Below are 26,891 nucleotides of genomic sequence, written 5' to 3'. Positions count from 1 at the left end.
AAAAAGCATCAAAGCAGCCACACATAGTTAAGATGAGGCACCTAAAGGCTTTCATAGAGGTTAACTGCCCAAGATCACACAACTGGTAAATGACTGAGTCAGGGTCTGGGAGGGGCCTCTGATTCTCACCTGCCATGCAGTCCTGTCCCCCTGAATGTGTACCAAATTTACCTACAAGGATCTGCACTTTCTAACTGTTGTGAAACAAGCATCATTAGTAACAGTAGAAAATGTTCAACCAGTACAAATAATAAGCTTAAAGAGCGTTTGGCAAGAGAAAATGCTTATAAAACAACATTAAGTAAGAAAAGGACAACTTATGTATACTATGATTCCAATTTTATAAAAACAGAAATACTTCTTTATGTGTATATATATGTATGCACAGAAAAAATGCCAAAGGAAAATTATCAAATCTTGATGCTAGAATTTTTTAAATTGCTTCATAGCTTGATTATGAGTGTTTTCAATTTTTTCTATTATACTTTTTTATATTCTCTAAATTTTCTACCATAAACATATATTACCTGTTTCTTGAACTTTTAAATTTGAAATATTTCATATGTAGGAAAGAATATACATGATGAAAATATGTAGTCTATTTAGAATAATAAAATGAATACCCATTTACTCACCCCTCAGCCTGAGCAGTTGATATCCTGATATAGAATATGTACATAGGAAGGAATTGCTGGATCATAGGATAGTCACATTTTCAGCTCTAATGGTTAATGCATTATTATTTTCCAAAGTAATTCTAACAGTATAAACTCTTACATGCAATGTGTAACAATTCTTATTTCTTTTTTTACACATTTACCAACATTTGGTTTTGTGTTCCTTTTTAATCAGGAAAAAAACCCCCAAAACAATGGCTTAAATGAATACATACCTCATAGGAAAACCAACCTTGGAACCTTCCATTAAAAGATGTCAATTGTGTGAATGTCCTCAATAGTGTGTGGATGTCATGTCTTTGCAGGTACGCCAACAGCAGCCTCATAAAGTACATGGAGAAACACAAGGTCAAGCCTGACAGCAAAGTATTCCTTTTGGTAGGTGCATCTCTCCAGAGTGGGAAGGTGTCCTTAGCACAGCTCTCACCCCACCCCACTTACCGTGAAATTGTCCCAGCTCTTCCTCCTCTTCAGGAGAAAAGAAACTGGTGGATGTTGGGGCAAAATTAAATCTTTTTCCTTTGAGACATCACCCTTGACTTTTAGCCTTGTTTCCAGCGGTTTACCAGTAAGGAAAAAAAAATTCTAAAACGGCTTTACTGCTAATCATTTCTGTCAGTTTCACATAAATGTGTGTAGTGTATTAATAAACTGGCGCTTGATGTTAATTCTGTTAGACATTAACACAGTCAGAACATTCACCTGGAAGCAAACTTTCATGTGCTGTCAATTTCTTATGTGTTATTCTAGCTTCAGAAACTCCTCACGATGGATCCAACCAAGAGAATTACCTCCGAGCAGGCTCTGCAGGACCCCTATTTCCAGGAGGACCCCTTGCCGACATTAGAGTATGTGCCCTTCCTTTTCTGTGCACTTGGCTCCAGGTTGAGGGTGTGCGGTGGCGGCTAAAGGCAAGGGAAGCACTTGTTACTCGAGCCTTTTATTTCCTTGGTTAATACCACCTCAGGGAAAAACTAGTCGAGAGGTCCTGTATTTTGAAACAGGCAAAGCTGTAAAGAGGTGTGAATGAAAACAAGTTTACGGAATGGTCATTAATCAGTTTTATAGACAAAAACTAAAGCTGAGAACAGATGGGACTTTTATTATAGATCGGTCAGCCAGAACAGTTTACACCAAACCAGTAGGGAACTGAGCTTTTAAAATTCTGTGTCTCTGCTGCATTATTATACCTCTCCATTTCCGCATCCTTATTATACCCACAGATATAAATTGTGCTTGGACTTACTGATATTAGAGGTACAGCTTTTCTTGAGAAAAAAATTACTTTCATTGTTGAAGCAAATACACAGTCAGCTCTTTTTAGTGCTGATGAAGTGTGTGTGGAGAAATTTCTGCATTACATATGTCAACTAGCTAAACGCAGTTTTAAGATTTGTTATTGAAAGTGGCAGTTCTGCTAGTGTAAAACTTAGATGACAAATTGTTCTTTTCTTATTGCTTAAATTGCGTTGAGAGGCATACCAGCCACAGATGAAGAGTAGGAAATAAGAAAAAAAAATGGAATTTTAAATGCACAAGGTCAATCATATTATAGATTTTAGGTCATGACATGTATTTTTTTTTTCCTTCAATGATTTGTAGTGTGTTTGCTGGCTGCCAGATTCCATACCCCAAACGAGAATTCCTTAATGAAGATGAACCTGAAGAAAAAGGTGACAAGGTATAAATTGCACTTAGGGAAGGATAAATGTAGTCATTCCTATATATTTAACTGCATTTTATTTAATTGTGTATTTACTTGATTGTACTCTGCAGTTTGAAATACGCATTCACAGATAAATGAACTTCCTGATTTGTTTTACAGTCTATTTTATTCCCCGATTCTTGATTCTTGCTTTTGTTTGTTCAGTGTCATTGCCATCATTTTATGCAGGCTGCTTTTAAAGCATCACGCTATGCTTTGCTTTGATTGTACTGACTCCTCCCCACATGGCCCTTCTTTTTCCAAATTGACTGAAAAGACTGTTAGAGCTGTTTTAAGGAGTTGCTCTTTCCTCTGGGCCTGTGTCTTCAGTGGGATGTCTGTCCCTGACAAGGAGGATTACTGTGCAATCTAAATGAACTTCAGAGAACGAGTCCTCTTTGGGGCTTTGTACTCACCTGTGGGGGTGCTGTAGTCCCTGGCTGCTCCATTGTCCAGGCATGCCAGTCACTTTGGTGTCCCACATAGGTTTCTCCCCAGGTTGGCTGACAGTCTCATATGCATATCCTACAATGACAGGCGTGATTTCATTCCATACCAAGCTTGCCTTTTTTTTCTCTTTTCATAAGAACCAGCAACAGCAGCAGAACCAACATCAGCAGCCCACAGCCCCTCCACAGCAGGCGGCTGCCCCCCCGCAGGCACCCCCACAGCAGCAGAACAGCACCCAGACCAACGGGACTGCAGGAGGTGCAGGGGCCGGGCCGGCCGGAGCAGGGCTGCAGCACAGCCAGGACTCCGGCCTTAACCAGGTGCCTCCCAACAAGAAACCGCGGCTGGGGCCTTCAGGCACAAACTCGGGCGGGCCTGTTATGCCCTCAGATTATCAGGTACTGCCCCTCAATGTTGTACACTTTCATGTTGACATACCGTCGGAAAACAGAATGCAACTGAGCAAATTTTAAAGGTCTCATTGGCTGCATTCGGTGATTCATGTATCAGGTAGCAGCTCATATAGCATATAGAAAAAGGCTCTGAAGAGCTGTACAAGATGAAAGACTTCTGGACTTCTATAGGTAGAAGGAGGTGGGACCGGATGTTACTTGAGCAGAGAGCTGATCATGTCAGGCAAGGGCACCTTCCTCTGGGGACCGCAGGAGTCTACCAGGTAGATTACTTCTCAAGTGCTGAGCAGAGATTGCAGACCGACTGGGGAAGAGTACATTCTGGGAGGGGCTGAAACTGCAGTTAGGTTAGGTATTAAGTCTCAGTTTGGTTACATGGGCTTAACACAAATGACTCCGTTTTGAGTCTGTTGTCTCTTTTTTTAGCAATACATTTTATGAAATGTTAAGTATACATATGGGCTTTCCAGGTAGCTCAGTGGTAAAGAATCCGCTTGCCAAGCAAGAGATGCAGGTTCCATCCTTGGGTCGTGAAGATTCTCCTAGAGAAGGAAATGACAGCCTACTCCAGTATTCTTGCTGGGAAAATCCCATGAACAGAGGAGTCTGGTGAGCTGCAGTCCATGGGGGTCACCAAGAGTCAGACATGACTGAGTGACTAGAGAACAACAATACTTAAATAGATCCTTTTAGAAATAAGCAGTACTTAACTCTAAAGTTTGATTTTACAGTTCTAATCTTTCTAGGGCATTATATGAAAATGAAGATTTTTGTCATTTCATGTAATTGCAAGATATTTTGTTTCTTGTTTATCTTACAACCCTGAGGAGGGAAGGTGAGGTAGGCAGCTCCTCCTCAACATTTCTCATTTTACCCTTCCATCTGTCTGTCGGGTTTGGGTCAGAAAAAGACCCCTAGATAAGCAGTTGAAAGGGAGAGGAATGGTGCCTTACTGTGAACAAAGCAAGCAGCACACTTTAGAAGGATTTGCCATCACTGGGCGGAAATAATCAGTACATCGCCACATGACAGAAGAGAGAGGGACAAAGACTTGTCAGGAATAACTGTTAAATCTCACAAGAAATAAAATTTTGAGACAAGAAAATACATTTGTTGAGATTCAAACAAAAACTACAATTGTATTACCATTCAAGAAATTAAAGGAAGAAACCCTAAGGATTGATGTTTGGAGAGACAGGTAAAAATACGGGTGAAAACCGTAGGGAATCTTGGGGGAAAAAAAAAAAAGTTTTCAAGGTAGTAACAAACTTAAGATCTAAGAAGGGAAACAAAAAACTTTAAAAAAAGGTTTAGAACCACAGTCCCTCAGGGAACTGGTGGAGAAGGAGCATGTAGGAGAGAGATAATAGAAAACAAAACCACAGGCAATGAAGACATAAACTCACTGATTAGGAACTGGAAACCAGAGAAACGCTAACAAGAAAGACATAATAAATAGCTGTTTAAACTGGCTTTACATTTTGAATATCTCAACGCAACTACTTTGAAAACTTCTCTTGGAAGATTCCCTGTAAGCAGCAGAGTATATAATAGCACTTCCACTGGTTCCAATTAAACTAATCAAGGCATCAGTTTGGTCTGCAAAGCAGCTTGCTATTTGGGTAGTTGTCACGAACGTATTTGAATTTTACTATACAGTCAGCTTTGCCCTAACATTAGTTTATTCCTATTGTATTATATGAGCAACAAACCTCTATCATGTGCTAGTGCATCTTGGTGTCTCTGATTATGTTATATTAGACTGATTATAGTCAGTCATGGACAGACTACTTAACTGTATTTACTCCTTTCAAATCTAGGAGTTCTTCAGATGTTTTTCTTTGTCCATACTGAGCTGTCTACTTAAAAATAAACCAGCATATCTGTGACATGGATAGCTTTCTCAGCTATTTAGTTGGAAAGATTAGCATGAAGGGTGAGGGTGAGAGACCTCTTTGCAGCTCTCATAGTATCAGCACTGCTGCTGCTGCTGCTGCTAAGTCGCTTCAGTCGTGTCCGACTCTGTGCAACCCCACAGACGGCAGCCCACCAGGCTCCTCTGTCCCTGGGATTCTCCAGGCAAGAATACTGGAGTGGGTTGCCATTTCCTTCTCCAATGCATGCATACACGCTAAGTCACTTCATTCGTGTCCGACTCTTTCCGACGCTATGGACAGCAACCCACCAGGCTCCTCTGTCCACGGGATTCTCTAGGCAAGAATACTGGAGTGGGTTGCCATTTCCTTCTCCCACATTTGTTCTTTATCCAGTATGGAGGAGCTATTGTGCAGAGTCTAATCTGCTAAAGTAAAAGCAGTCATAGGCAGCCTAACAACTGTAGGCCTTGTGAATGGAAAGAACATTTTTTTTTTTCCATAGTAAACTTACAATAAATGTTGTTAGGATTTGTCAAGGCTTCTTACAACAATACGACTAAGAGTTGTGTAACAAAGGAAGGAATTAAGTGGCATTATTTTTAACCAAAACTATCTTATTGCCCTGTTTTCTTGGACCAGATGTTACAAGTCCAGTTTGGCTGCCTCTCGTGCACTGAGTGGGACAGCCTTGCTGATTTGTCCTTCATTAAACCCGCCAATGCCACCTCAAGGTCATTTACATTTTAAACTCCAAGTAATAGCTTTATTGGGCTTCCCTGGTGGTTCAGACAGTAAAGAATCTGCCTGCAATGCAGGAGACCTGGGTTTGATCCCTTGGTTGGGAAGATCTCCTGGAAGAGGGCATGGCAACCCACTCCAGTATTCTTGCTTGGGAAATCCTACAGGCAGAGGAGCCTGGCGGGCTACAGTCCGTGGGGTCGCAAAGAGTCAGATACGACTGAGCGACTAACACTTGCACAATAGCTTTATTACATAGGATCTTGTCATGCTTTGCTCACAGGAAGAACCAGTCTTATGGGCAGAGCCAAAGACACAGCTGCAGTTAACAAGCACTGCTTATAGTTAACCAACCACTATATTCTATTTCTATAGATGAATTTTTCTTTTACATATTTTCCCATATTTGCCCTTGATACCATGAAGATGAATGTTTCATTTAAGGTAATAAGAATACACTGAATTGAAATACATTTGTCGTAGCCTTCTCGAGGAAATTTTCACATACAATTTTTTTTTTTAATTCTAAATGTTATCTGAAGTTGATTTTTAAAAAAGCACCTATTTGCTGCTACCTTGTCTTGCTTTGTCAGGTAGGTGGTGCTGCTGAGGCTACTCTAGCCTCTACCTGAGGAAACTCTTTTCTAAAAACGATTTCTTAGTCACAGCTTTGTTATTTATAATGAGAAAATTAACAGCACATCAGTATACATTATGAACACCACCGGATCAAAATGCCAAATTGATTCTTCCTGTTTGCAAATCTCAGTTATGCAAAGAATCTCTAACCAGAATTAGTCAATGTCAATTTCCCCTCTACCTCTCATTGCCCATGTAGCTTATCTTCCAAAGACATCCAGCCATCTTTCGTGCATGCCAGAACAGTGGTAGCAGGCTATGAGGTGAAATCAGCAAAACATACTGACACATGGAATTAGCTGTCAGCTACCATGGGTCAGAACCCACAGCCCTCTGTGTCCTATTGCGATGAACATCTTGAGCTGCTCTCGTACCCCATAGGTCATCCCCTTTTCCTGTTTCCTCTCCTAGCACTCCAGCTCGCGCCTGAATTACCAAAGCAGCGTCCAGGGATCCTCTCAGTCCCAGAGCACACTAGGCTACTCCTCCTCGTCTCAGCAGAGCACACAGTACCACCCATCTCACCAGGCCCACCGCTACTGACCGGCCGCAGCCCAGAGCACAGACTCCAGCAATATGATGTCTGCATTGAAGAGAACCAAAAATGCAAGCTCTGATGCTGCCAGCCACTTAGGAGGAGAACTATTTACGGAGCATTTTGCAAGACTGACTGATGTCTCTTCTTTAGTGACTTAAAGAAGATTTTTGTGAAGTTTCCCCAACAGCCTTTCCCTGCATGTGTTCCATTGTGACTTCTCTGATAAAGCGTCTGATCTAATCCCAGCACTTAACTTCTGTAACCTTCAGCATCTTTGGGAAGGATTTCCTGGTGCACCTTTCTCATGCTGTAGCAATCGCTATGATTTATCTTTTCAAAGCTCTTTTATTAGGATTTTAATGTTTTGGAAACAAGACTCCAGTGGTGTATAGTTTTATACTTCATGAACTGATCTAGCAACACAGGTAAATATGCACCTTTTAAAGCACTACGTGGTTTTCACAGAATCTAACTCTTTTGTTCATGGAAATCTTAAACAGGAACTGTTACTGTCCCAAAGTACCTTACTATTACATTTTTATTTATCTAGTTTCAGGGAAGGTCTAGTAAAAAGACAAGTGGTGGGACAGTGGGAACCTGCAACCAAAAACAGCCTAGATCTTTGCAGTTACTATGCTGTATGCTATGAAGAACTAAAACATGTGGTAATTTTTATATAATCCTTCATATGGAACTTAGTTCCCAGAATCATCTTATTCTGAATAATATTCAGTAATTAAGAATGATAATTTTAAACTTCATGTAGCTTAAGTCTACTTTAAAAAGGGTTTGAAGAGCTTTGATGAAATACAGTCCTCTGGTGACCTACACCAGAAAACTGAAGAGAGTATTAGCTGCACTTGGATTTCTTTAAGAGTAATGCTGATCAAAGGATGTATTGCTTCCCTTTGAAGGAAAAGCTTTTCTTGTGTATTGTACATATAGTTGGCTTCTCTAAAGAACTGTTGGTTTCTTCACATCTGGGTCAGCTTGAGTAACTTTCTTACATAATCAAGGGTACTCAAATAGAAGCCTGCAAATTAATCTGCTTTTAAAACAAAAAGCTGTGTTCTCCATTCGTATTTGTGTTAGACATAGAGTGACTATTTTTAAAGCATGTTAAAAGTTTAGGTTTTGTTCATGTTTCAAGTATGTATGATGTATGCATAATTTTGCTGTTATTACTGAAACTTAATTCTATCAAGAATCTTTTCATTGCACTGAATGCTTGCTTTTGCCCCTAGGAGAAAACTTAACAATTGTGCCTAAACTATGGGCAGATCGTATACGACTATATTATCTAAGTACATATTTACATTTCTATGATCTATGAATTAGAGGCTGAGTTTGCTCTTAGCCAGTGAGTTCTTTCTTAGCCAGCATAAGGAAGCTCCCCAGAGTCCCACAGAAATGTAAAGCCTTGAGGGCTTCCCTCGTAATGTAAGGGGCAAGAAACTTGTGTTCTTCTAAATGCTACTAGCAGCACCAGCCTTGCTTTAATGTTTTCTTGAGCTAGAAGAAATAGCTGATCGTTGTTATATGCAAGTTATATGCATTTTTTTACTCTTCCTTGTGAACTTATCTACCTGGTTATCTACTCTGGGTCCATACACAAGTAAAATAAGATTTTAGACAGAAGCCAGTATACATTTTGCACTATTGATGTGATACTGTAGCCAGCAAGGACCTTCCTGATCTCAGCATAATAATGCTTATTAATAACAAAGACTGTGTAGGGACGCTGATATGAACACTGAAGATGAAACAGTTGACATGTTCCACTGGAAGGAATTTGATTGTCTCCATGGTGATTTACTGCTTCCGCTGTTAAAAATGAGAAATTAGTAGCCCTCTGCATAATGTAGCTACCTGTGAGAAGTTCTGTCCTGGGCCCTGAAGCCTCAGTGTCATCAGATCCTCACGGTACCTCCCCCTGTGCCCAGCATCATGCTGGGGGAGATGGGAAGGGCAAGACATACTTCCTGTCCTTGAAGAGCTCATGACTGAGTCCATGACAGGAAGCGTTCCTGGGATGACAGGCTTATAAATGAAACCATCTTAGAACATGAGGTCTCTTCGTCTACTTCTAAACCCTCTTGAAGAGAGTTATTATCCCAAATTTTGCCCTATAATAAACAAGTATCATAGAGAGGTGTCTTTGTTTATCTACCTTCAAGAAAGCCAACAATTACGTATCACCACAGGCATTAATATATATTTGAAATGTTTACAGCAGCCTTTCAACAACAATTAGGTGGCCCTTGTAGGCAGAACATACTCAACTAAGTTGAGTTTGTAGGAAATTACAGTGAAAAGAGAAGCTCTGTTCCTGCCCTTGAGCGGGGCATACATTTAGTAAAAGACAAACCCAAATATGTGCGTGAATCAAAATATCATGCCCTTTAATACACTTTGATATAAGTCCTTGTGATATGTGTTTATGTGATCACAGGACTACCCTGCCTTCTTTGCATGTAGTGAATTTTAGTGGCAGAACTGATACAGAAACTGGTGGGGACTTTATCAGTTGTTCCCAGCGTTCTTCACACAGGGTCTAGCCAGACCTGCCCATTACACACGTGGCTCTTTCTGGTCACTGCACTCGTACTGGCGCTTTCCTCCTGTGGTCTTGCCTCAGAGTTGTGATGCCCACTGGTGCCCATTACCCTTTGAAATAATTTTGGTTCACAATTTCCTTTTCCTTGTAAAGGAGAACAAAGCCTTTAACATAGGCATGGGCCCTAAAACTGTGGGCCCTTGAAGGAAACCTGTGAAGATTTTTGAGGTTAAAATTGACTTTCGTGTTCCCCAAATAACCACATTCCTCTTCAAAAATTTATTACGATCTGTGTCCCCTAAGAATGCAGGGTGACCATCCAAACCAAGGGGAAGTTACTGAAAGGAAGGGAGGAATCAAAGCAAAGGTTTTCTGCATTTCATATTACAAATCAGTTTTTGAGTTAGCTTTTTGGTAAGGTGTGTATTTAGGAAAAAGTATTCTCGAGTTTCAGGACAGCTGAGCTCACAGGTAAGGCAGCCTGGCGGCAGGACGGACACTATGAGGCTGAAACAATCCTTAAGATGAAGCAGATCATGCAGGAACATACAAAAGCCAAGGACATGTATATTTTTATATCTGTGTGGTTTTAAAACTTTAGTACTTAGAATTTTGGCCTTCTGCACTACTCTTTTGCTCTTGTAAACACAATTTACATTTAAGAATGGAAAGGGATGACATTTACTTACGTGCTCACTGCCTCATTCCTGAAGAAGCAACTGCTAGTTGTATGCCTCTGTAATGATGCTCTTTTCTCTGCTGAAGAGAAGAGAAAAAATAGTTGGACAATAAGACTTGTAGCTTAATCTGCTTGGAATGCTTGTATGTGACAAACTGTACAATGAAGGAACAGTCTATGAGAATTAGAAATGCTAACCTCTGTAATGGTATCTTTCTGGGGAATGGAGAAAGGCAGTGAAACGGCAGACTAAAGGAAGCTTGAAGGATTCAAGTATAAATAATATTTTATATAAAACATAGCTGTTTAGGTTTCCTTAATCTTCAAGAATAGTCACAAATATCATAAGGCAAAGTTCATTGTTTTAGGGTTTTTTAAAAATGTGTTGTACCTAAGGCCATACTTACTCTTCTATGCTATCACTGCGAAGGAGTGATATGTATGTATTATATGAAAAAAAATCCTTAATGCACTGTTATCTCCTAAATATTTAGTAAATTAATACTATTTAATTTTTTTAAAAATTTGTCTGTGTAGACACTAAAAGTATTACACAAAATCTGGACTGAAGATGTCCTTTTTAACAACAATTTAAAGTACTTTTTATATATGTTATGTAGTATAACCTTTCTAAACTGCCTAGTTTGTATTTCCCATAATTCCTCTATGTGAAGTGTACCTGTTCTTGTCTCTCTCTTCAGCCATTTTTCTGCACGCATCCCTGTTTGTACGACTTTAGACATGACTGTGTATGCTTTGCACACACACTGTGAGGTGTGCATTGAAAGCCGGCTGCCCCCAGCGGGGCCTGCTCCCCGGGGTGCAGGACAAGCTTGCAGCTTTGGAGCCAAGTGTTTCTCGCTTTTGAGTTTTCCTGACATCCTTCTTGAAATGACTGTTAGAAATGAATTACATTGCATTTATTTTATATTCTTGGTTGTAATAAAATTTAATTGACTTTGTGTCACTGTGGATTTTTTAAGTGTAGGAAAAACTCTTGTTAGAACAAGTTTTAGTGTTAAAATCTGATGTATGTGCCTCGAAGCTTTTCATATTACACTTGTCCTGCAGAGATGCAGAGTCTCCCTGTGAGCTGCAGTATGTTATCTTATTTACGATGCTTATGATGTCACAAAACCAAAGAGGCAAGGCTTGCAAATACCTCAGAAGCAAAATGAGTTTTTTAAACATCTCTAGGGGAGATACCCTTTTCTTTTTTTTTTTTTAAATGAAATTTAGAAAGATGTTTTAGAAAAAGCAAATAGCGTTTTGTGGGAAGATGGCCCTGGAAGTTTCTTTTCTGAGGACATTATGTTGTGCCTGGCTGCCCCTCCTACAGTTTACCTGATGAATCGTCTGTGGTTATTCCAATGGTTAAAGGCATCGTGGAGTGAACTGAAGAATGTTTAAATGACATAAGCATTCAACATAAAACCTGAACTCTGGGACTTCCTTGGTAGTCCAGTGGATAAGATTCCATGCTCCCAATGTAGGGGGCCTGGGTTTGACCCCTAGTTGGAGAACAAAGATCCCACACGCCACAACTAAGCCTGTGAACCACAACAAAGATCCAGTGCAGTTGAAATAATACATTTTTTAAAAAAAAATCACTCTATTTAAAATAGATATTGCTTCACCACTTGACACAGACTCTATATTTAACACTGTGACACACAGGGTCGAGCTTCTCTTGGGGAAGTTTTTGACCACAGCTGCCTTTCTAACCAGCCACCTGGGTAAGAGAAAGTGGATGACTGTGCAAACCCCTTATCACTCCTGGGAAACAGCTCGAAGGTATCGGCTATCTCCCTAGCCAACTGTAAGTTCTTTGTGGACAAGGTCTGGGTTTTATTCTTTCACTCCCAGCACCTGGCATGATGCCCAACACAGCAGATAATATGGTGAGTCCTTAGCATCAGCTTTGTTCATTGACATACGATTCCTTGATACGCCATATTTGTGTATGGACAGGGAGAGGAACCTATATATTTTTGTTCTGTGAATAAGGAAAAGGCATTTCTTTTTTATTTATTTGTTGTTGAGGTATAGTTGAAGTATGATATAAGTTTCAGGTGTGCCACACACAGTGAATCATAATTTTTAAAGGTTATACTCCATTTATAGTTATTATAGTGACTTATTTCCTGTGTTATACAGTATATCCTTGTAGCTTGTTTATTTTATACAGAGTAGTTTATATCTCTTAATCCCCTACTCCTATCATGCCCTTCCCCCATCTCTCTCCTTTCCCCACTATTAACCACTAGTTCTCTGTATCTGTGAGTCAGTTTCTTTTTTTTTTTAACATTCACTAGTGTGTTGTATTTTTTAGAGTCCACATATAAGTGATATACAGTTTCTGTCTCTGACCTATCTCATTAAGCATTGTTGTTCAGTTGCTAAATCGTGTCCTACTGTTTGCCAGCCCATAGACTGCAGCATGACAGACTTCCCTCTTCACTATCTCCCAGAGTTTGCTCAAAATCATGTCCATTGAACTGGTGATGCCATCCAGTCGTCTCATCCTCTGTTGTCGCCTTCTCCTCTTGCCTTCAGTCATTAAGCATAATGTCCTCCAAGTCTATCCATGTTGCAAATGGCAAAATCTCATTCTTTTTTATGGTTGAATACTATCCCATTATATATAAAATACATAAGGGGATATATATTATATATATATACATCTCATACCATCTGTATTCCCCTGTTGAAGGACACTTACATTGCTTCCATATCTCAGCAATTTTAAGTAATGCTGCTCTGAACATTGGGGTGCATGTTTCTTTTTGAATTAGCATTTTCATTTTATCTGGAAAGATAGGAGTAGAACTGCTGGATCATATGGTATTTCTATTTGTTAGTTTTTTGAGGAAATGCCATACTTTTTTCACAGTGGCTGCAGCAATTTCCATTCCCACCGACAGTGTACAGGGTTCCCTTGGGGCATTATTTTCTTAAAATAGGTTCATATCTAATATTTTTGGTTCCAAAGTCATAATATCACTCTAGAGGAACAAATAGTTCAAACAGCATTTGAGTAAAAGATTAAGCCAAGGTAGCCGTCTTCTTTAGAAGCCATCTTTCCTTTGGCTCTTCAAGAGGAGGGCATCTATATTAAAACCTCACACAGCATTTATCTAGCAGGTAGTAGAAAGCCAGCTTGGACAGGCAACACACAAAACAGGAACATTTGTTCATTTGATCTAAATGAGAGAACAGAACAGAGGGGAAAGAAATGAAAATACTGGCCTAAAACATTAATATATATTTAGCACAATCCTTCTGACTTTTCACTTTCTGCTCTTCAGGCTTACAGAATTTTTTTCACACAAAGAAGCTATTAAGGACTGGATGTTTGTGTCCTCCCCTGATTTTTATGTTGAAGACCTTATCCCCAGTGTGGCAGTATTGGAGATGGCGTGTTTGTGGATGTAACACAGGTGGGCCCTGATCCAATAACATCGGTGTCCCAGTAAGAAGAGGCACTAGGGCGCATGCGCAGGCTCTCCCTTCTGTCGCCCTGCTCCCTCCTCCCTCCTTTTTCTTCCCTCCTTTCTCTCTCTCCCCCACAACCCGTCTTCCCACCATGTGAGGACACAGCAAGAAGGTGATCATCTGCAAGCCAGGAAGGCAGTGTTTACTGAAAACTTGACTCTGCCAGACTGATCTTGGACTTCACAGCCTCCAGAACTCAGAAAATAAATTTCTGTGATTTAAGCCACCCAGTCTATGGTATTTTGTTACAGAAACCTGAGCAAACTAATACATACTTTGGACCAAGAAGTGGGCTGTGGCAGTAACAAACACCTAAAAATATAGAAGGGGCTTCGGAACTGGGTAGTAGGTAGAGGCTGGAAGATGTGTGTGCTAGAAACACAAAAGGTTAAGGGCAATTCTAGTGCGGGCTCAGAAGGAAAGGGAGCCGAGGGAAAGCTTCCGTCTTCTTAGAATAAAGAGTGTAAGTAATCAGGAACAGAATTCTGGTAGGAATATGAACATTAAAGACCATTCTGGTGAGTTCTCAGATGGAAATGAGAAACAGGAGAAAGGAAATTGGAAACTGAAGAAGCAGCAATCCTCGTTACAGAGTGGCAAAGAACTCGGCTGAACTGTGCTCCAGTGTTTTATGAAAAGTAGAATTTTCGAGCTATGAAATTGCTCTTAAAAGATCTCTCGTGTGGTGGTGGGGGAAATGGACACAGAGTATGGTAGAAGGAATACTGAGAAGGAAGAAGACACACTAAACATTTCCGACTTTTGCCTTCCTCGGGTCTTGTCCTCTGCATTCATTCTCTTGTATGCATTGGTTGGTCCTGGGAGTCCCTCTTTGAAAGATCTGGTCCTTCAAGAAAATGCTAACATGTAACAAGCTTTTCTTTTGGTTGTAAGATTAACCTAAATTAATTGAAACCTACAGACCTTAAATTACAAACTAGATGTTCAAGATGTGACTGAATTCAGCTGCAGGTGCCATATTTTAGTTGTAAATGTATGATTAAATATCTATTGACATAAGCAGCACGATGAAGACATCATAGCCATACAGTTCAAAGGACTCTGAGAACTTCTAGGTGTGGCATGTGTGCTCAGTTGTGTCCGACTCTTTGCAGCCCCAGGGACTGTAGCCTGCCAGGCTCCTCTGTCCATGGAATTTTCCCAGTAATAATCTTGGGTGGGTTGCCATTTCCTACTCCAGGGGATCTTCCCAACCCAGGGATCAAGCCCGTGTCTCCTGCATTGGCAGGCAGATTCTTAGCACTGAGCCACCTGGGAAGCCCATATATCCTTATAACAAAGCCCAAATCAAGAAGCAGGACACATTTATCACTCCAGAAAATTCCCTCATTCTCCTTTCTAGCTAATACCCCACACTCACAAAGGCAACCACTGTTCTGTTTTCTATCACCAAATATTAGTTTTGTCTTTTTAGAATTCCATTTAAATAGAATCATGCAGTTTGTACTCTTTTGTGTCTGGATTCTTTGGCACAACATCATGTTTTAAGATTTACCCATATTGGATATATCAGCTTGTTTCTTTTTATTTCTGAATAATATTCCATTGTATAACTATACCACTATTTAGTCATTTGTCTGTTGATGGACATTTGGGGTTCTTTCTGTTTGGGGCTACTGTGAATCATGCTACTATAAACTTTTGTATAAGTTTTGTTGAGAACATATATTTTCATTTATTTTGTAGAAAGAATAGTTAGAAATGGAATTGTTACATCATAAGATATATTTTCTCTTTAAAATAAATTGCCTAAGAGTTTTCTAATTTTATATAATTTTCTACTCTGAGTAGTTCGTGAGAATCCAGTTGCTTTGAAATTCAGTAACATTTAATATTGCCAATCTTCTTGTAAGTTGTACCAATGCTTTCTTATGTCAGTCTCCCAAATCAATAGAAATAAGAACAAACATTAACAACTGGGACCTAATCAAACTTACAAGCTTTTACACAGCAAGGCAAACCATAAACAAAATGAAAACACAACCTACAGAATGGAGAAAATATTTGCAAATGATGAGACCAACAAGGGATTAACTTCCAAAATATACAAACAGCTCAAAACTCAAAAATAAAAAACAAACAACCCTATTAAAAAATGGGCAGGAGACCTAAATAGACATTTCTCCAAAGAAGGCATACCGATGGTCAATAGGCGCACGAAAAGATGCTCAACATCACTAATTATTAGAGAAATGCAAAGCAAAACTACAACGAGGTGTCACCTCACACCAGTGAGAATGGCCACCATCAAAATGTCTGCAAATAATAAATGCTAGAGTGGACGTGGAAGAAAGGGAACCCTTCGACACTATTGGGAGGAATGTAAGCTGGTACGGCCACTACAGACGAAAGTATGGAGGTTCCTTAAAAAACTAAAAATAGAGCTACCATATGACCTAGCAATCCCACTCCTGGGCATATATCTGGAGAAAACCATACCTCAGAAAGATACATGCACCCCAGTGTTCACTTTAGTACTATTTACAATAGCCAAGACATGAAGGCAACTTAAATGCCCATCAACAGAGAGATGGATACAGAAGATGTAGTGTGTGTGTGTGTGTATATATATATAATGGAATATTATTAAACCATAAAAATAACAAAATAGTGCCATTTGCAGCAACACAGATGGACCTAGAGATTGTCATAATGAATGAAGTCAAAGACAGATATCATATGATATTGCTTATACATGGAAATCTAAAAATAAGGGTACAAATGAACTTATCTACAAAACAGAAATAGAGTTTCTGAAAACAAAAGCAACCTTATGTTTCTAAGGGGTAAGCAGGGGAGGAATAAATTGGGAGGTTGGGATTGACATATACACAGTACTATATGTATATATAAAATAGATAACTAATAAGGACAGAGTGCATAGCACTGGGAACTCTACTCTGCAATGACCTATATAGGAAAAGAATCTAAAAAAGAGTGGATGTATGTATAACGGATTCACTTTGCTGTACACCTGAAACTAATACAACATTGTAAATCAACTATATTCTAATAAAAATTCAAAAAGCAAAAACCATGCTCTCTTCTCAAGGTATGATTAATATGATTTGTTTTACTCATGATATGCTTACATGAATCTTAACTAGTTTAAAAAACTAGGCTGAAGACCTAAATAGACATTTCTCCAAAGAAGACATACAGATGGCCAACAGGCATATGAAAAGATGCTCAACATCACTAATTATTAGAGAAATGCAAATAAGAGCTACAATGAGGTACCATATCAAGCCAGTCAGAATGGCCATCACTAAAAAGTTGACAAATAACAAAAGCTGGAGAGGACATGGAAAAAAGGAAACTCTCTTACACTGTTGGTAGGATGTTAGTTGGTGTAGCTACTAACAGTATGGCAGGTCCTCAGAAAACTAAAAACAGAATTAGCATATGATCCAGCAATCCCATTCTTGGGAATATATACAGACTACAGACAAAACCATAATTCAAAAAGATACATGCACCCTCCACCCACTATGTTCATAACAGCACTATTCACAATAGCCAAGGCATGGAAACAATCTAAATGTCATTGGACAGATGAACAGATAAAGAACATGTGGTATAAATACACAAGGGAGTATTACTCACCCATAAGAAAGAAATGCCATTTGCAGCAACATGGATACAACTAGAGATTATATGTAAGTAGAGAGTCATACCAAATGAAGTTAAGTCAGAAAGACAAATACCATATGATATCACTTATATTTGGAATCTAAAATATGACAGAAACCATAATGGAAAAGAATATATAAAAATGAATGTATTATTATATGTGTAACTGTATCACTTTGCTGTACAGCAATAATTGACATTGTAAATAATCTATACTTCAATCAAAATATATTAAAAATATCATCAATCTTTTTAAAAATTTTAGCAATTCTAATACATATGTACTGGTATCTCAATATGGCTTTAATTTGCATTTCCAAGCTGACCAATGATGTTGAACATTTTTTCAGGTGCTTATTAGTACATGAAAGATCATTAGTATCATCAGCCTTCTGTGTAGTGTCTAAGGCGTCTTTCTACTTTTAAGGTGTTTTATGCATTCTTTACATATTCTGAATATAAGTCCTTTGTCATATACATGCATCACAAATATTTTTTAATTTTGATGAGGTCCAATTTTTCCATCTTTAGTATGTGTATATATATATCCTAAGAAACACTTGACTACCCCAAGGTGTGAAGATAGTCACCTTTATTTTCTTCTAATAGATTTTAGTTTTAGCTTTTTTCTATGAGCCACCTCAAAATAATTTTTGTGTAAGATGTGAGGTGAAGGATCTTTTTTTCTTATACAAATATCTAGGAGTAGGGAGAAGCAATAGGAAGTAAATTAATACAGTACATCATGGTTCCAGTGTGCTGACCATCAGTGATGATGATAGACACAGAAGCAGTGGAGATTTGTAGTCACCCCAAGGGGTAGCTTCTAAAGTGTTTGAAGGGGGCTCCCTTGGGGGCCTAGTGCTTAAGAATTCACCTTGCAATGCAGGGGACACTGGTTTGATCCCTGGTCCAGGAAGATCCCACATGCCTCAGGGCAACGAAGCTCATGGACCACAACTACTGAGCCAGCACTCTAGAGCCCTTGAACGGCAACTGCTGAGCCCATGTGCTGCAACTATTAAAGCCTGTGTGCCTAGAGTCCATGCTCCCCAATGAGAGAAGCCGCTGCCATGAGAAGCCCACACACTGCGACTAGGGAGTAGCCCCCACTCGCCACAACTAGAGGAAAGCCTGTGTGCAGCAACAGACTCACCACAGCCATAAATAAATAAATCTTAAAAAAAAAGAAAAGAAAAGAAAAAGTGTTTGGGGGAACCTAATTCCCAACCTCAACATTGTTTAAGAGGGAATACCTTTCTAATGTCCAAGAGCAGAAAAGGGCTTCCCAAGTAGCCCACTGGTAAAGAATCCACCTGCCAATGCAGGAGGCTCAGGAGAGGCAGGTCCTGTCTCTAGGTCGGGAAGATCTCCTGGAAGAGGAAATGGCAACCCACTCCTGTATTTTTGCCTGGGAAATCCCATGGACAGGGGAGCCTGTTGGGCTACAGCCCATGGGGTCACAAAGAGATGGACATAACAGCACAAAATCCTTCCTAATGTCCAAGAACAGAAAAAGCTTGATTAACAAGGGTCCCCATGGGACTTTTTTGGTGGTCCAGTGGCTAAGACTCCATGCTCCCAATACAGGGGGCCCCGGTTTGATCCCAGGTCAGGGAACCAGATCCTTACATGCTGCAACTGAAGATCGAAGATCATGCGTGCTGCAACTAAGACCCAGTGTGGCCAAATAAGTAAATAAAAAGACAACTGATATTCTAAAAACAAAACAAAACAAGGGTCCTCATGAGTTGGTTCCATGATGTTTCCCATTATATTCTCATCTCATTGCAGAAAAGAACATAGACATTGAGCTGGTTAAATTTCACAAGACTAATGCCACTTGTGATCCCTAATAACTGAGTTCTAACATTCACCTCCACATCAGCCATATCAACAAGGTGCAACAGAAGGAACACGAATTTTGGAGACAGACTTAGGCTTGAAATCTGGCCCTTCTGCCTTTGCTGCAGTTCATGGGGTCACAAAGAGTTGGACATGACCTAGTGACTGAACAACAGCAACTGCCTTTGAACTGTGCAGCCTTGGATAAGTTACTGAAACTTGTTTTCTTATCTTTTCTTGTTTTGTTATCTATAAAATGCCAAAAATAGCATCAATCTCAGAGCTTAAGGATTAAATAAGAAATATGTGTTGTGCCCAGCAGAGTGCCTGGCGCATAGTAGACTCTCAATAAATGTGCATTCTACTGTTTTTCTCTTTCCTCTACAATTTCTATGTGCTTGAATATGTGTTTCTAGCGTAAATAATATGTTTAATACCCTTTATTTCATTCATTTGATGGTCTATCTTAAGACAGAAGATGACATCTACAGATTTCCTTTTCTTGGGCTCTAAAATCACTGCAGATGATGACTTTAGCCATGAAATTGGAAGATGATTGTTTCTTGGCAGGAAAGCTATGACAAACCTATACTGTGTTAAAAAGCAAAGAAATCACTTTGCTGACAAAGGTCTGTATAATCAAGACTATGGTCTTTCAAAATTCAGACTTAATTGAACAAAGTAGGGAAAACCATTAGGCCATTAAGCTATGACCTAAATCAAATTCCTTATGATTATACAGTGGAACTGACAAATAAATTCAAGGGATTAAACCCGATAGAGTGCCTGAAGAACTATGGATGGAAGTTCATGACACTGTATGGGAGGCGGTGATCAAAAGCATCCCCAAGAAAAAGGAATTCAAAAAGGCAAAATGGCTGTCTGAAGAGGCTTTACAAACTGCTGAGAAAAGAAGAGAAGCAAAACGCAAAGGAGAAAAGGAAAGATATACGCGTCAAAATGCAGAGTTCCAAAGAATATCAAAGAGAGATTAGAAAGTCTTCCTAAGTGAAAAATGCAAAGAAATAGAGGAAAACAAAGAATGGGAAAAACTAGAGCTCTCTTCAAGAAAATTAGAGATTCCAAGGGAACATTTCATGCACAGATGGTGTGCACACAATAAAGGGCAGAAATGGGATGGGCCTAACAGAAGCAGAAGATATCAAGAAGAGGTGGCAAGAGTATACAGGAGAACTGTACAAAAAAGATCCTAATAACCCAGATAATCACCATGGTGCGATCATTCACCTAGAGCCAGACATCTTGGAGTGTGAAGTCAAGTGGGCCTTAAGAAACATCACTACAAACAAAGCTAGTAGAATGGAATTCCAGCTAAGCTATTTCAAATCATAAAAGGTGGTGCTGTGAAAGTGCTGCACTCAATATGCCAGCAAATTTGGAAAACTCAGCAGTGGCCACAGGACTGGAAAAGGTCAGTTTTCATTCCAGTCCCAAAGAAAGGCAACACCAAAGAATGTTCAAGCTACTGCACAATTGCACTCATTTCACATGTTAGCAAAGTAATGCTCAAAATTCTCCAAGTCGGGCTTGAACAGTATGTGAACTGAGAATTCCCAGATGTTCACGCTGGATTTAGAAAGGGCAGAGCAGCAGAGATCAAATTTCCAACATCCATTGGATCAAAGAAAAATCAAGAGAACTCCAGAAAAACATCTACTTCTGCTTCACTGACAATATTAAAGCCTTTGACTGTATGGATCACAACAAACTGGAAAATTCTTAGAGAGATGGGAATACCAGACCACCTGATCTGCCTCTTGAGAAATCTGTATGCAGGTCAAGAAGCAACAGTTAGAACTGGACGTGGAACAACAGACTGGTTCCAAATTGGGAAAGGAATACGTCAAGGCTGTATACTGTCACCCTGTTTATTTAACTTATATTCAGAGTACATCATGTGAAATGCTGGGCTGGAGGAAGCACAAGCTAGAATCAAGATTTTGGGGAGAAATATCAATGTCAGATATGCAGATGACACCACTTTTATGGCAGAAAGTGAAGGGGAACTAAAGAGCCTTTTGATGAAAGTGAAAGAGGAGAGTGAAAAAGCTGGCTTAAAACTCAACATTCAGAAAACTAAGATCATGACATCTGGTTTCATCACTTCATGGCAAATAGATGGGGAAACAGTGGAAACAGTGACAGACTTTATTTTGGGGGGCTCCAAAATCACAGCAGATGGTGACTACAGCCACGAAATTAAAAGATGCTTGCTCCTTGGAAGAATAGCTATGACCAACCTGGACAGCATATTAAAAAGCAGAGGCATTACTTTGCCAACAAAGGTCTGTCTAAGGCAAAGCTGTGGTTTTTCCAGTAGTCATGTATGGATGTGAGAGTTGGACCATCAAGAAGGCTGAGTGCCAAAGAATTGATGCTTTTGAACTGTGGTGCTGGAGAAGACTCTTGAGAGCCCTTTGGAAAGTAAGGAGGTGAAACTGGTCAATCCTAAAGGAAATCAATCCTGAATATTCATTAGAAGGACTAATGCTGAAGCTGAAGCTCCAAATCTTTGGCCACCTGATGCGAAGAGCTGACTCATTGGAAAAGACACTGATGCTAGGAAAGACTGAAGGCAGGAGGAGAAGTGGATTACAGAGTATGAGATGGTCACTGACTCTATGGACATGGATTTGAGCAAACTCCGGGAGATGGAGGACAGAGAAGCCTGGCATGCTGCAGTCCATGGGGTCGCAAAGAGTTGGACACGACTGAGTGAAGGAACAACAGCATGGTCTTTCCAGTAGTCGGGTACAGTTGTGAGAGCCAGGCAATGAAGAAGGAAGAGTGCTGAAGAATTTATGCCTTTGAATTGTAGTGCTGGAGAAGACTCTTGAGAGTCCATTGGAAAGCAAGGAGGTCAAACCAGTCAATCTTAAAAGAAATCAACCCTGAATGCTCTTTAGAAGGACTGATGCTGAAGCTGAATCTCCAATACTTTGGCTACCTGATGTGAACAGCTGACTCATTAGAAAAGGCCCTGATGCAGGGAAAGATGGAAGGTAGAAGGAGAAGAGGGTGACAGAGGATGAGATGGTTGGATGGCATCACCAATTCAATGGACATGAACTTGAGCAAACTCCAGGAGATGGTGAGGGACAGGAAGCCTGGCATGCTGCAGTCCATGGGGTTGCAAAGAGTTGGACATGACTGAGCAACTGAACAACAACCACAACAATGACGACATCCTCATCTATATAGACTACTAGGTTAGTCACTTGCAGGTCAAGAAGGACACCACCCTTCATGCCAGGGAGCACTCTTACAAGCAGAAGGTTCTGTACCAGGCATCTGGGTTCAGCTTCTTTAATGAAACTCTACTAAAAATGAGGCACTACTTCACTGTTTTGGTAGCTTCACCATCATCTCCTTTTATCTACCTCAACAAGAAGTTCATTAAATTGTCTTTCATACGACTTACACCTATAGCTATGCCAATGACAGCAACCGTCATTTCTGGACAAACAATTGCAATATGAAGTAGAAACCATCTATCCAGTCTGGATCCAAAAAGTACATCATTCCTCCACTTCTCCAATGCAGTTCTTGTGAATTACTTTCAGCTCCTGAGTGATCCAGTTCCTGTGTACTTCCAGCTCCTGAGTGATCAGATCTCAAAAAGACATGGTCCAGAGATATGTAAAACTCCTCAACTATCAATACTCTTGTACCATTCACATGTGAAAGACTGCAGGAACAAAAAGAGCTCCTGAGTTTTGCCTTTTAGTCCCTGTATGCTAGGTTTGGAAGGTCTGGCCCACTAAGGGGCGAGAGGGAAAGAGATGAAGAGGAAGAGATGCTCTCTCTGTGACAGTACAAGGAGTCGTTCTGAGAAGAGCAGCCTGTAGTGGGTGAACCTGGCTGTTCCAGCCCCAGCCTGCTGGTCAGTGTTCTGGCAGAAAGGCCTGATGGAGTTGAAGCGGTTTGAGCCCAAACTCCTATCCAATAAAACAAAGTTCCCTTCCAAAAGGTCCTGCACTTAGGAGAAACTGCTGGAAGCATCATCCAAATTGAGCAAGGCATGAGCAACAAAGCCAAAGGGAAGAACAGGTCCAAATGAAAACAGGGGAGGGAGCAGAAGAGGGGGGGTCCAGAAAATCCAAAGTAATTTTTTCCCCTAATCTATTCATAGAAACTAAAACATATCTAAAAATCTTTTCTAAAAAAAAAACCCACTTTCTTGATGTACCAATGGTTTAAAAAGTTTCACATATTTTTCTGTATAAATAATAAACAGATTTATATTTGCTTCTCTACTCACACTATGTATATAAAAGCTCTTTTGGTATGAACAAGGAGCTTAGCATTGACTGTAATATAATGTGTGTGTATAATTATTTATTTGTAATTCATAGGAACTTTCATAGGAAGAAGACAATCCAAAAGAGAACCACAGGTTAAGCAGGGGTCCCTGACAACTAAATTATGTTAACAGTTCTTGTATGATGATTTGTAACAACATGTTCCTTGTTTCTAGTGAGGACTAGAAATAGGAAAATAACCTTTTAAGCAGAAATTCAAGGTGTGTCTCATGTAGCCTTAATAATATCTGGTGACTTTCTTCTGAAATTTCCCTATATCATTTAGCTATCCTATTATTTTTAATGTTTGGTCCCCTGGAGAAGGAAATGGTAACCCACTCCAGTATTCTTGCCTGGAGAATCCCATGGACAGAGAAACCTGGTAGGCTACAGTCCACGGGGTCGCAAAGAGTTGGACACGACTGAGCGGCTTCACCTTCACCTTCACCTTGTATCTTGACACCAATTAGGTAGTGCACTTGTTAAAGTAATGACCATGCTTCTGATTTTGTTCACCTTTGAATCTCCCAGGGCGTTGTACATATAAAGAATGTCCCAAGTATATTGTTAGGTGAGCAGGTTGGGCACATGGAACAACTTTCTAAGTGGAAAGCTCTAAAATTGGTTAGTGACCTAAGTGAGGCCACCTATTCTTATTGTTGGACACTATTAACCCTGGTGGCTCCAACGGTAAAGCGTCTGCCTACAATGCAGGAGACTCGGGTTCAATCCCTGGGTTGGGAAGATCCCCTGGAGAAGGGAATGGCAACCCACTCCAGTACTCTTGCCTGGAGACTCCCATGGACACAGGAGCCTGGTGGGCTACAGTCCATGGGGTCACAGAGTCGGACACGACTGAGCGACTTCACACACACACATTAACCATCATGTTGCCCTTGGGTGGCCTAATCCATGTGACTTGCGTAGTCTCTTTGTATTGTTCTTTTCCCTGTGTTCTGCAGGAACACAAAATAATAAAAAGGCTGGACATCTTATCTGGAACTCACCCTAGCCAACAGAATTAACTTTTGTTTGCTCCAAAGACTAAAGAATGAAAACAACGGATCTCGAATCTAGATCTTTTCACAGATCTAGTTTCAGCAAACAAGTCAGTCTCAAGCCCAGCCCAGCCACCGCACCCTCTCTAATTCAGAGAAGCGAACAAATAAATTCTGAAACGTTTTAATGCTCTTTTAAAAAGTAGGAAGATACTCCAAATTAAAGCTGTCTAAAATTCTTCCCATGTACCCGCACAAAAACTTATTGACACCTAACTTAAAATATTGTTACCAAAACCAAATGAATATCCAGTATTCAACCCAGTGTCTCACAAACAGATGTTTCATGGAACACCACTTCAAAGATTTAAAAAAACGGAAGTTTACATGGTGAAACATGTCTGAAAAAATCTGGGATAAACTCAAAGTACAGGCTTTCTCAGAGCCTTTAATATGCTGATGACATTGTGAATTTCTAGGAAGTGATATAATGCACCCTTTTCCATGTTTATTGACCAAAGAACTCCTTTTTTCCCTGCATCTCCAACGAATGCTCAACAGAAAACAATTTGGAAATCCCTAGGGATAGACACTATAGTTGCCTCCTCCACAACTTTGCTCTGCTTCTCCTTGCTGTCAGTAGCCTGACTGGTTCATTCCAACCACTCCTTCCATGGTGACTGAGACCCTCCCCTCAACTCCAGAGGATGGACAGTGATTAGACCAAACCCAACACATTTGATCTCATCTCCTTGGTTCAAGCATGAGCATGTCATACAAATCTGGCTGATAAAATCTGAGGGAAAATCTTTTGAGGAGTTTTCTTGGGGGATTTCTCTCAAACTTAAAAAAAAAAAGAAAACCAAGACCATCACATTCCTTTTTCTGTGTCTGGACTTCTCTGTATGAGCTGGCAACTGTTGCCCCATCTCAGGATCACAGAGGGAGCCAACTTCAGAGGCTAAGCTGAATTGCCCAGGATCACTGAGAAGAAAGAGGGAGACAGCCAGGATCCTTGAGGGCACTGAATCACTGATTTTACCAGCCCAGGAACTGTCCTGTCTTTAGAATTCTCTTCTGGGACATTACAGAAGTCCTTATTTTGAAAGTCAGCTTTAATTGTTCTGTTTTCTTAAAAAGTATTTGCAGTCAAAAGCATCCAGATATGGGGGTCTAACTAGTTGGAGCTTTAATGCCACTGTGTACAAGTATGGAACATTTAAAATATGTGTTGCTGCTAAGTCGTGTCAGTCGTGTCTGACTCTGTGTGACCCCATGGACTGTAGCCTACCATGCTCCTCCATCCATGGGATTCTCCAGGCAAGAGTACTGGAGTGGGTTGCCATTGCCTTCTCCAAAATATGTGTTAGGCAATGTTGATTGTTAAAAACCAGTAGCTTACTTCAAATTAAGTATCTCCTATCATGATTACTGGGCTTTTCAATCTTTATATTTAAATTAATGACTCTACTATAAGCATTTTTAGTGTCACTAAATTAGAAAATTAAACATTTATTCCTTAGCAGCGGCGACAGGCTATGATGATAAACTATCATCAGAGCACTGGAACAATAAAATCCGTAACTAACCGATGAAACCCCTCTGAGCCTCTCAGGAAGCAGAATGTGCATAGCAGCCCGTGTCTCTCTGTGGTTGCCTGGCGTGGGCTGCACCATGCGTGGGCTGACTGTTCTCCCTTTTGCATTCAACACATTTGTGTAGCGTCCTCCCTGTGTGCAAAACTCTGGGCAAGATTCCCTTTCCCTGTCCTCCAAGGGAGGACCCTACTCCCCTCTGAAAGTCCTATTTGCATCTCATTTCCGTGAAACCTCCCTAATTGCTGCAGCTTCCACTAAGCAACCTTTCAAAAGAATTCTTCCAAGGTACCTAGTCTGAACCACTCACTTCCTTTGGCATTTAATTGTACTCACCTTGTATTTTCTCAAATCAATGTTCTATCTGGGCCCCTCTGTGGAATTAAAGTAGTAGAGAGAGGATGGAAGTGATAGGAATACTGTCTAAGTTGATGGTTCTTAAGTCTGTCAGACCCAACACCCCCTTTTATATGAAATATTTTTGTAATACCATTTACCTATTATGAAATTCATAGATAAGGTAACTGACCTACACATATAATTTCAAAATATATCAATACAATGCTCTAGACATAGTTTAAAAGAGAACAGTACAGTAGCTTATGATAAAGTAATATCTATCTCAATACGTAAATGACTGACATGATTATACTGCGTTAGAAGCCACAGTGAATTACGGAGAAAATGCAGACTGACAGAAGATGCTGTT

General features: G+C 40.0%; 1 protein-coding gene and 1 long non-coding RNA gene across 6 annotated transcripts in view; one reads left to right on the top strand and one right to left on the bottom strand.

Moving 5' to 3' along the window:
* Positions 1 to 11,235, top strand: part of CDK19 (cyclin dependent kinase 19) — a 172,146-nt gene extending 160,911 nt beyond the window's left edge. For all 5 annotated transcript variants that reach the window (XM_044924406.1, XM_025294721.2, XM_006071819.3 and 2 more), the window contains 5 exons: positions 983 to 1,055; positions 1,428 to 1,525; positions 2,280 to 2,358; positions 2,970 to 3,230; positions 6,911 to 11,235. In XM_044924406.1, coding sequence (XP_044780341.1) covers positions 983 to 1,055; positions 1,428 to 1,525; positions 2,280 to 2,358; positions 2,970 to 3,230; positions 6,911 to 7,042 — 643 coding nt within the window. In that variant the 3' untranslated portion in view covers positions 7,043 to 11,235. The remainder of the gene's footprint in view (positions 1 to 982; positions 1,056 to 1,427; positions 1,526 to 2,279; positions 2,359 to 2,969; positions 3,231 to 6,910) is intronic.
* The window catches only part of LOC112587505, a 91,751-nt gene continuing 67,065 nt past the window's right edge, over positions 2,206 to 26,891 (bottom strand). The window contains exons 2-4 of the long non-coding RNA XR_003112023.3: positions 10,284 to 10,353; positions 2,799 to 2,907; positions 2,206 to 2,338 (exon numbers count right to left, since the gene is read on the bottom strand). This is a non-coding gene — a long non-coding RNA (uncharacterized LOC112587505). The remainder of the gene's footprint in view (positions 2,339 to 2,798; positions 2,908 to 10,283; positions 10,354 to 26,891) is intronic.

This window comes from Bubalus bubalis, chromosome 10 (assembly GCF_019923935.1).
Source record: "Bubalus bubalis isolate 160015118507 breed Murrah chromosome 10, NDDB_SH_1, whole genome shotgun sequence".
NCBI lineage: Eukaryota > Metazoa > Chordata > Mammalia > Artiodactyla > Bovidae > Bubalus > Bubalus bubalis.
Note: the sequence above shows the minus strand (reverse complement) of the source record. Positions and strands in the feature narration are given on the sequence as shown.